General features: G+C 40.1%; 1 protein-coding gene and 1 long non-coding RNA gene across 3 annotated transcripts in view; one reads left to right on the top strand and one right to left on the bottom strand.

Annotated features, from left to right (window-relative positions):
• Positions 1-331: 331 nt before the first annotated feature.
• The window catches only part of LOC115278412 (myosin regulatory light chain 12B), an 18436-nt gene continuing 7623 nt past the window's right edge, over positions 332-11144 (bottom strand). For both annotated transcript variants that reach the window (XM_029922874.1, XM_029922875.1), the window contains exons 2-4: positions 5003-5201; positions 1936-2097; positions 332-843 (exon numbers count right to left, since the gene is read on the bottom strand). In XM_029922874.1, the coding sequence (XP_029778734.1) occupies positions 671-843; positions 1936-2097; positions 5003-5186 (519 nt within the window). In that variant the 5' untranslated portion in view covers positions 5187-5201 and the 3' untranslated portion in view covers positions 332-670. The remainder of the gene's footprint in view (positions 844-1935; positions 2098-5002; positions 5202-11144) is intronic.
• Positions 768-1655, top strand: LOC115278414. Its single transcript, XR_003902874.1, has 3 exons — positions 768-911; positions 1123-1257; positions 1488-1655. It is a non-coding gene; the product is annotated as an uncharacterized LOC115278414 (long non-coding RNA).

Raw genomic sequence — 11144 nt, 5'->3', positions numbered from 1 at the left:
TTCACACCTTGTAAATGTCAGCAGTAACTATTCCTCAGAATCTTCTTAGGCTCTGAGATCCATAAACCGTTACATGTTTTCTCAGATACATTCTATATTTATCATTCAGTAAACATCTGACTTATTAAAAGCATTGAAAAGACAAAGGCATAACTAGTTTTTACTGCATAATGATGTTAATTTGTTGTACTTAAAAGTTCTGAAGAACGTTGTTCCACATAACTGAAAAATCAGTTTTACCAAGAAATTTGAATGTCTGAAGTTGAAAATATGAAAACAAAAAAAAAGACTTCCCCCAACTACTACTTATTTAACTGTCCATTATATTCCATTTGAGTCAGCATAATCTTTATTTCAAAATAGTGTTTTTATTATATAAAAATGTAAAAATCCAGCAAAACCAGAAATACCGGATATATTTTCCTGGGCTTTCACATTTGTTGATTTTTATTCGCAATGTCTTTTTCAGCACAATTTACAACCTCAACCCCATTTGCAGTCTGATTATACAAGTGCTAAGTGGCAGAAAGGTCTAGAATAAATACATCAAAAAAAGAGGCAAAGCTGTGAAACTAAGTAGCATGCAACAGGTCTATGCGCGTGGGGGACAGTGCCTAGGAGATCAAACGGAGGAAAACAAAGCAACTGGAAGGTTTTAGCCCAAGTTCTTTCAGTCATCTTTGTCTTTTGCTCCGTGTTTAAGGATGCGCGTGAACTCAATGTAGTTGAAGTTCCCCTTCTTGTCGATCGGCGCTTCCCGGTACAGCTCGTCCACCTCCTCGTCCGTGAAGCGGTCTCCCATCGTCGTCAGCAGCTCCCGCAGGTAGTCCTCCTGGATGGTGCCTGGAGGGCAGCAGAAAGCGGGGAGTCACGAACACCTCCTAACCCCGAATGGTTCGTTTCTAAGCTAGGTCAGTGTTAGGAAGTATTTTAGAATATCCACGATTAGGTGAACAGAAGAAATTGGCGAGCTAAGGCAATATGTAACTCCATCGTTGCTTGCCTATTATTTTGAGAGTGCTTTCATTTTAAAGGTTCGGTTATGAGGTTATAATGCTTACACAATTAATTTAAAGCAAGTGTTTTTCTCTAGAGGAGAAAAAAAAAACTTCTGTATTTCAGAGACGTAAAGGAAAACAAAAAGGCAGCTGCCCAGAAAAACAGATAACGCCGCCAAGACCAAACGTGCTGGAGGGGCAGCGCATTTGTGACAGGTCTGGAGACCGAGCAGGAAGAAGGGTGCAAGGTGCATCTGAGGTGTGTGGGTGGCTGAACAGAGGGTTCGTGGAGAAGGAAAGGGGAAAATGGGGGGAGGAAGAAAATGTGAATAACTAGGCTTTACATGATTTAAAGCGAGAGACAAAAAATATTTTAACTGTTCAAGTTAGTTAACTATAAGCTTTGGAGAGACTGACAGTCTCTTGAAGAAGTAGTTTCCACTGTCTAAGAAACACTGTTTAACTGACAATTCTCTGTTTGGCTTTCAGGAGGCTGAGAACCAAATTCAAAGACACCACCAACTGGGGAGCTTTATGACCCGCATACCTGTGACCCACCCATGCTCGTTCATACTATCCTACTATAAATGATAGTTTATTCATTTTTTTAAAGTTATATTTTACTCAACAAAAAAGGGGGGTGTCTGGGTGGCTCAGTTAAGCATCTGACTTCAGCTCAGGTCATGATCTTGTGGTTTGTGGGTTCGAGCCCCACGTGGGGCTCTGTGCTGACAGTGTGAGGCCTGCTTGGGATGCTTCGGATGCTCTCTCTCCCTCTCTCTCTGCCCCTGTCTCGATTGCACTCTCTCTCTCTCTCTCTCTCAAAATAAATGAACTTAAATAAAAAATAAAGTTATATTTTACTCAGTTTTTTCATTTCCTAAAAGGTATTTCATAGAGTCTGGAATGAGGGTGGGCATGAACAAAGAGCACTCACCAGTTGCTTCTTCATCAAAGCAAGCAAAAGCATTTCTGATGACATCTTCCGGATCTGTGCCATTCAACTTCTCACCAAACATGGTGAGGAACATGGTGAAGTTTATGGGCCCCGGAGCCTCATTCATCATGGCATCAAGGTATGCATCGGTTGGATTCTTCCCTAGAAGATTTCACATTTTAACATTTAAGGACAAAGAACTCATTTCAACACCTAATTATTTTGTTATTGTTATGAGCCCCCAAATATTTTTAAGTCACATCACCATCACATGAAACTATCTTTTTAATTAACTTGCATTAAGAATATTTAAAAGAGACAAATTTTTGACAACATAAAAAATTCTTTGATATATCATTATATAAAAATATAGTGTGGACTTAGGTTGAATGTTTTTCATTCATCGATACTTTCTGCAACTTTTCCTTTACTATTTTTCATCAAAAACAAGCACCAGAGGGGTGCCTGAGTGGCTCAGTCAGTTAGGCATCGGACTTGATTTCGGCTCAGGTCATGCTCTCACAGTGGTGAAATCAAGCCCTGTGTCAGGCTCTGCACCACATGTGGCTGGCGCCTGCTTGGGATTCTTTCTTTTGCTCTCTCCCTCTGCCTCTCCCCTGGTTACACACTGACCTCCCTCTCTCTAAAAAAACAAAAAACAAACACCTGAAAACAGGACCCAGGTAATGCCACAGTTTTACATCTTAAATGTTAAAGGCCCATCAGGGCATTTCAATGCCAGCTGTTTAAAAATTTGAAATATTGATATTTCTTTTTTTTAAGTGTTTGTTTATTTTTTAGAAAGAGGCAGGGAGGATGGGGGACAGAGGATCAGAAGTGGGCTTGGTGCTGACAGCAGAGAGCCCAATGTGGGGCTTGAACTCATGAACCATGAGATCATGACCTGAGCTGAAGCTGAATGCTTACCTGACTGAGTCAGCCAGGCATCCTGAAATATTTGTATTTCCAGTTGTGGCCCATGAATTAGTATCTTCAAAATTTTATTTATACGTTGGTCATTTAAGCTAAAACTACTAGGTTGGCTTTGAATTCTGAGCTCATTTTGAACAACAGTATCTATTATTCAGTGGACAGACATATATGCAAATGCTGTTTACTCATATGGTGGAACTAGTTTAGCACTGCTCATACTGGGAAATCTTAATTTCAGTTCCAACTGAGAATACTTCTCCGCATGGAGGGAGACTCCCCTGACCCTTCCTTTGAAGTTAGGAGAAAAGTCCGCAGGGAGGGCCAGTAGACTAACAAGGGCTCCTCTTTGTCTAGGCATTTGCGAGGCCCCATGGTATAGGAAAAGTAGCCGTGAAAGAGGGAGGGGTCTAGAATTATGGGTTTGAGTCCCAGTTCTGCCACTAGCTTTGTGACCTGAGCAAAGGAGGCAGTTGTCTAGGGTTACTTTTTTGATCTGTAACATGGACTGGTTAAACTCAGTATCTGAAAAATCCCTCCCAACATTGTTTGTAATGATTCTCTATGAAAAGCATGTCTTAAGTTAGATATTCATATTTAGGAAGCATCTGAATATTATACCCAACTAAGTTCCAACGATAATCAAATCTAGAACTGTGGTTCATATGTAGTTTTCATCCTGGGAGTTGGGTGAAATATAAAAGGCCAAGGTAGCATCTGTCTTACTGTATATAACCTATCTCATTCATGACGCCTATTCAAGATACCAATACAAAAATTAGCCCAAAATTAATTTTAAGATTTTAAGACCTACTTTTTTTCCTTCAAATTTAATTCAAATCTCTTGCCTCAAAATTTTTTTGGGAAAAAGTCTAACCCAAAGGTGTTAAGAGAACATGGGTACAAGAAAGACACAAAGATTTAAAATGAATGGTTTAGGCTAAGCATCTATGAACCCACTCAAGGCATCTAACATAATTTGTTGATTTGAAAGATCAATAAATAACATATCTTTAAAGGCATGGAGCTCCCCAAATGGAAGGTCTCAAAGTCAGCCTCTTACTCTAGCATCCCTCATTCATTTATCCAACAAAAATTAATTGAACATCTATTATGAGAGGATACAGGCTTAAGTGTTCAATCTTTATAATACAACTACATCCTTCGACTTTCCTCTGTGGCCTTCTTCAGTAGTGATGTGCCCAAAAGCGTACACTTAGCTGTACTGAATGTGAAAACACTGGGATCCAACCTACCTCCAAGGCAACAACTTAGTTCAGTATCCTGATTCAACTCTCATTCCGAATAAAGAAAATGTTGCAAAATGTTAACAAATGGTGCATCTAGGTAAAGGATGTATGCATGTTCATTACACTGATCTTTCAACTGTTTGTAGGCTTAAAATTTTCAAAATAGGGGCACCTGCATGGTTCAGTCAATAGAGCATACAACATTTTTTTTTGTGCATGCAACTCTTGATCTTGGGGTCATGAGTTCAAGCCCCGAGAGATTACTTAAAAATAAACGTTAAAAGAAATTTTTTTTTCCAAAACAATATGTCAGGGAAAAAAAAAAATAAAACAGAGGAACAAAGCTGTGTTGTGGTTACTAAGAAAAAAAGAATAACAACATCACTCCTTGTCCTCTGGCCCCCGAACTGCCCTTTCTGGCTAACAGTCAAGAACAGGAACACTGCAGAGTACGAGCCTAAGCCTAGGCCGGCTGTGACCTGCACCCCCGCCCCTCCCAGTCTACAGAGAACTCCTCCGTCTGTCGTTTCCAACTCTGTCACTGCTGACTTGGGATAAAACATGGAAGACCTTCCCTCCTGTCCTTTTTTTTAAGATCACAACAAACAACAAAATCATACAAGGAATAATAAAGTAACACCCAAATAACCGGGTAGGGTGCCCATACAACCAGAGGGCAGTTTATGTTTGCTTTAAATTTTTTTTTCTTTTTTTCAATTATAAAAAAGTTATAAATAAAAACGTCTTATGACTGGCCAATCCCAACATGGCACTTCCCACCCAGACACTTCTCAGTAAGCCTTTGAGGAATGCTTATACATCACACAAAAAATAATTCTGAATTATTATTTGGGGGAAGTGGGCATATTAAGGATATAAAAGTCTACCTAGAGAAGCAAGCATATCATGCAAATCTTCCTTGTCGATGAAACCATCTCTGTTCTGATCAATCATGTTGAAGGCCTCTTTGAATTCCTGAATCTGTGACTGGTCAAACATGGCAAACACGTTGGATGTTGCGCGCTGGGGGCGCTTCTTGGTGGTCTTGGTCTTTGCCTTTTTACTCGACATGATGGCTATTTAATTCTAGAGGGAAAAAGAAAAAACAAAGCAAAAAAGAATGCATATAACATAAAACAAAAAAGGAAACCATAACACCTAAAAGTTAGTAAGTAAAAATATTTTTTAAAAAGAATATTTATTTATTTATTTGGAGGGAGTGGGGGGGGCAGAGGGAGATCACTGGAAAAAGAGAAACTCATAAGTAGGCTCTGTGCCAGCAGCACAGAGCCCGATGTGGGGTTTGACCTCGTGACATCCTGATCTGAACAGAAATCTGGAGTTCGAATGCTTAACTGACTGAGCCACTCAGTGAGTACTCACTTACCCTAGTGAGTAAAAAAATGTTAATGTAGAATTATTACTTCAATTGGGCAAGAATAATTATACATTTAAACTTTATTCCCAGGGGCGTCTGGGTGGCTCAGTCGGTTGAGTGTCGACTTAAGCTCAGGTCATGATCTCATGGTTTATGTGTTCAAACCCTGCGTTGGACTCTGTGCTGACAGCTCAGAGCCTTGAGCCTGCTTCAGATTCTGTCTCCCTCTCTCTGCCCCACCCCTGCTCATGCTCTCTCAAAAAGAAACTTAAAAAAAAATTTAAAAATAAATAAACTTTATTTCCAATGTGACAATTAAATGGCTAGGAAAAAAGCAGTTTTGAAACATTTAAGAAACAGAAATCATTCTATAGCTTGCCTCCAAATTCCATGAAACCCATTTTTATTGGGTAGAAATTAATTTAAAAACACACATCAATAGCTAGCATTTACGGAGTAGCTCCCTACGTGCCAAGCACTGTTAAGAGGGTTTGGGGCTCTCCTAAATAGAAATGCTCCAAAGCTGACATCTTAACTTTTTATGAGGACTGTCCATTAAATCCTCATAACAATCCTACGCAACAGGCGTTCCTTTTTTACTGCAGTTTACTACCAATATTGCATAACCTCTCAGTCTTGGCTTTTCAAAACAGTGTGGAAATCAGGGAAACTCACTCAATCTTCAGTTTTACAGCAACACACAGCCTCTAGTTCAGTGCAAGTGAGACTTAAATGAGAAAACATTTGTAGAGACTAGTATAGTCACTGAATGGTGCGTGTTCAAAAGGCTCTCATCTTTAAAAAGCTATCAAAAGCTACTCTTTTTTCATTATTTTTTAAGAAGTAATCTCTACGCCCAACGTGAGGCTCAAATTCAGGACCCCAAGATCAAGAGGCCCTACTCTACTTACCTGCTCTACTGACTGAGCCAGCCAGGTGCCCCCAAACCCACTATTTGATCTTGTATCCCTTCCAGCTTCATCCTCATTTCCCCTTACCTTTGACAAACCTTTTAGAATAGCAGTGGAATCCTCAACTATCTCTATTTTCTCATCTTTCCAATCACTCCTCAATTCTCTATAATAGCTTTGGTGGCAGCCTCCAAATTTCTACTGAAAGCCACCGATAATTTAAATGTCAAATAGAATAAACAAACACATTTCATTCTATTTTTTATTTGCAGTTTTAAATAACATAAACACAACAGAAAAATACTATCAGCTTTGGGATTAGAAAGTCCTGAGTTCCAATCTCAGCTCCACCATTACTAGCTACATATAACCTTGGAGAACCCAGAGAGACCACAGCAATTTTTCAATCCAATGTCTTATTCAATCTTCACAACTGCCCTATGAAATAGGTATTATCTACGTTAAAGTATAAAATCAACGGCCCTGTGTGGTAAACAATTTTGCTCAAAGAGAGGCTTGGCCTTTGTCCTCTGCTCCTGGGAGGTAATCTCTAAGCCTGTGTAATGTCCTGCTGATATCAAGGTCTTGGGTCACATCAGACAGTCTAATAATATAACTTATTGTGGGGGTTTTGGGTCATGTGTTATCAGTTTGTCCACTCAAGGGGCTGGAGACTGAGGTCAGCTACAGAGCAGCTGACAGTATCTAGATGACAGAGCCCCAATAAAAATTAATAGATATCAGGGCACCTGGGTGGCTCAGTCGGTTGAGCTTCTGACCTCGACTCAGGTCATAATCTTGTAGTTCATGGGTTTGAACCCCGTATCAGGCTCTGTGCTGATAGCTTGGAGCCTGGAGCCTGCTTTGGATTCTGTGTCTTCCTCTCTCTCTGCTCTCCCCTGCTTGTACTCTCTCTCTCAAAAATAAATATTTAAAAAAAAATTTAAAAAACAAAACTATGGATATCAAAGATCAAGTAAGTTTTCCTACTTGGCAATATTCCATGCATACTGTCACATCTTGTTGCCAGGAGGGATCAACACTGTCCAAGAAAGAGGACAACTGGGTACTCTCCATTTGGAACCCTCCTGGACTCTGCAACATGCATCTCTTCCCTTGGCTGACTTTAATCTGAATGCTTTTATTGCAATGACTCATAACTAAGAATATAACACATTTCAGCTAAGTTCTGTGAATCCTAGCTAAGTTATCAAAATTGAGGGTTGTCTTGGGGACTATCTCTAGTTCTGTAACCCCATAGTGTGAAAGCAGATGACTAGACAGGACAGTGGCTGAACAAGGTAATTTTAGACCTGGGTCTCTAGGACTCTTAGATGTAGACGTTATATTTTTGTTGTTGTTGTTTTGTTTTTATGACTGTAAATACTTACACCCAATGTGGGGCTTGAATTCACAACCCTAAGATCAAGAGTTGCATGCTCCACAGACTAAGCCAGCCAGGTGCCCCTAGTCTTGGACTTTTAATCTACATTGTTTACTTCTCTTTTTTCAATCCAAAAAAAAATATCCCACTGGGTATTCTGAAGCTTGGCTTAGTGGTATAGGTTTGAAGTACATCAGTCTTAAGAGTTCTGATTCTAACATTCCAACTCCTTTCCTACCCCATATACTTGTCCTGAGTAAATGTCAATTTTCTCTTCAGTACCATAACTTAGCTTATTTGAGCTGTTACATTGACGGTTAAATCAGAGACTAAATGTGGTCCCCTAGGAAGGCACTTGACTATGCTTCAATTCTTTGCATTCCAAAACTGCTGGATTAAAAATTTTTCATGCTAAAAATTCTAAGATTCTATTTCTTCAAGTCATAATACGTACAAAAGACAGTAAATCAGAAGGCAAGAATTAGTTCTTTCAGTATCCACAAATTGTTTGTTAAGAGTCATTTAGAAAAACTTCCCAAAGAGTAAATTTTTATTTAAAAACAAAAACAACAAAAAAGACAGTCATGCTACAGATTGTGTCACGCTAACCCTACAGCTAACCCACAAGTGTAGAGGAGATTAAACATGCAAGATTTTATTAGGGGAAATGTCTGAGAGAGAGAATGGGGAGGTGATCAATAAGTCTAGAAAAGCTCTTAGATGGTGAGCCAAATCTGACCCCTGGAGTGAGAGAAACCAGGGAAGGAAAAGTGAAAGACAATCAAGAGCAATTCACTAAATGGCCCTAATCAAAATATGTTACAGAGCAGATCATAGGCTCAATATAACACCATAATTTCTTTTAAAAGTTTTTCTGGGGTTGCCTGGGTGGCTCAGTCAGTTAAGCGTCCGACTCTGCCCCAACTCTCTTTCTCTGCCCCTTCCCTGCTCCACTGTCTCTCTCTCAAAAATAAATAAACATTGGGGTGCCTGGGTGGCTCAATCGGTTGAACATCCGACTTGGGCTCAGGTCATGATCTTGCGGTTTGCGGGTTTGAGCCTCACGTTGGACTCTGTGCTGACAGCTCACAGCCTGGGGCCTGTTTTGGATTCTGTGTCTCCCTCTCTCTCTGCCCCTCCCCTGCTCGTGCTCTGAGTGTATCACTCTCTCTCCAAAATAAATAAATAATTAAAAATTTTTTAAAAAACATTAAAAAAATTTTGTTTTTTCCCCATTACTTCATGTTGAAATAGTACACCTTTATATATGTATAAACACACACACATATGCACATAATATATTAGCTGATAACAAAATATCAGCTGAAAAATTAGGCAAAGTTGTAGCAAAACAATCAATCTAAAAAGTACTCTACCCCCAAAAGAAACTACCATCCTTTCTCCTTTCCTTCTGAGATAAGTATCTTGGATTTCTCTTTCTCACTTCCCACTCACCTTCAACCCACCACAATCTGGTTTTTCTCCCCCTCTACTGCAACAGCTTTCAAACTACCAAATCCAGTCTAACTCCTTGGATCTCTCTGCTCTATCTGACACCATTTTATCCCTCTTAGCCTTGGTGAACAGTGACAGTAGAAATGAACTGCCCCAAATGGAAAGACAGTGCAAGGTTCCCAACCTTGAAGACCTTCCACTCCTGATGATGGAGCGTGGGGCAAGCTGAGGGTAAAATGCAGGCTAACAACACCCACCCGTCCCCACCCCACCCCGTGGGACATGTATTCCTTGGACACTCCAGGTTACTCCCCAAACAGGAAAGGACAAAAAACCCAAACGGTTAAACTGATAAGAGTCCCCACCAGTTTACCAGAAAAAGGCAATCCCATCACAGCCTGAAGTTCAGGAACTCCCTACAGTATTAATGCTTTACTAGAGAGAAAAACAACCAATGCTGACAACAGCTACGCTCCAGTAAGTCTTTAGAATGTGAAAGTCTCTTTGGAAACTTCCCCCACCCCCTACCCCCACTCCATAAAATGGTAACCACATTTATAATGCAGCTCTTTCTGCCCGTGGGCCGTGTCCCCATGCTTCAGTAAAATCACCTTTTTGCACTAAAGACTTCAAGATTTTTTTCTTGGCCTTTGGCTCCAGACCCCATGAACCCCACCCCAAAACTTCATCACTCTCACAAGGGAAACTCCTAAATGTTATACTGGAAAGGCTGGCTTATGTTAAATACTGAATGTGACTTGGTGATAACAACTTACTCTTCTCTCAATTCTATTTCTATGATTGGTCCTCTTCCATTTTCTTGTTAGGTTCTTATCTTCTCCACTTACCTAGATACTCATGTTTCCCAATATTCTAGCATAGCTTATTAAAATTCTTTCCATTCTGCTTTCCTTGGATGATCTCATCAACTCTCACTGATCTGACAACACTCAATGGCTCCCCCAACTCTGCATCTCTAGGCCTGCAGACTCCAATGCCCAGCTGCTTATAAAAGGCACCAATTTGGACATCCTACAGACACTCATAATCAATGTTTTGAAAACTGAATTCATTATCTTCCTGCTCCTAAATTTTCTTACTTTTCTGTCAATTACCTATTCACGAAGCCAGAAACCTCGGAGTCATCCCCAACTCATCCCTCTTCCGGATGAATCAATCCCTACCTCTTAAATATTTCTCTGATTTGCTCATCTTCCTCTTTACTCTCCCACCACCCTAAACTGCACCTTCAATATCTCTGTGTAGGGATGCCTGGGGGGCTTAGTCGGTTAAGCATTAGACTCTTGGTTTCAGCTCAGGTCATGATCTTGGTTTAGTGAGTTCTAGCCTCATATTGGGCTTGGTGCTGGTAGTGCAGAGCTTGCTTGGGATTCTCTCTGATCCTCCCAGCCCATGCTATCTCTGCTTCTCTCAAATAAATACACTTAAAAAAAATTTATTTGGCCAACTAGCCTATCTTCTTAATTCTTCGTCTCTCTAAACTGCCCTTTATATTCCGGTGGTGTCTAACACATGAATATGAATGACCTTCTATTTCCCTTAAAAATCTTTGGCTCACCACTGCATATAGCACAGAATACAAGTTCTTAAGCATGTTACACAAGGTCCTCCTTTTCAAATTCTAGAATGACCTTTCCAGCCTTCTCTCTAGCCATTCTCTGTACTTTTCCCTCAGTAACACCAAACTGCTTGTATGTGTCCACAGCACCGTATTGTCTGAATTTATTTGAAAACTGAAGGATTTGAATTCCGAGGAAAGTCACTGCTCAGAAATCAGTGTTGATTACATCGGTTGTATTGAAAGTTTTTAAAATTTTGTGGTAATTTCAAGGGGTGCCTGGGTGTCTCAGTCACTTAAGTATCTGACTCTTGATACCTGC

This window comes from Suricata suricatta, chromosome 14 (genome assembly GCF_006229205.1).
Source record: "Suricata suricatta isolate VVHF042 chromosome 14, meerkat_22Aug2017_6uvM2_HiC, whole genome shotgun sequence".
Lineage (NCBI taxonomy): Eukaryota > Metazoa > Chordata > Mammalia > Carnivora > Herpestidae > Suricata > Suricata suricatta.
The sequence above is the reverse complement of the archived record's forward strand: the minus strand, read 5'-3'. Positions and strand labels throughout refer to the sequence as shown.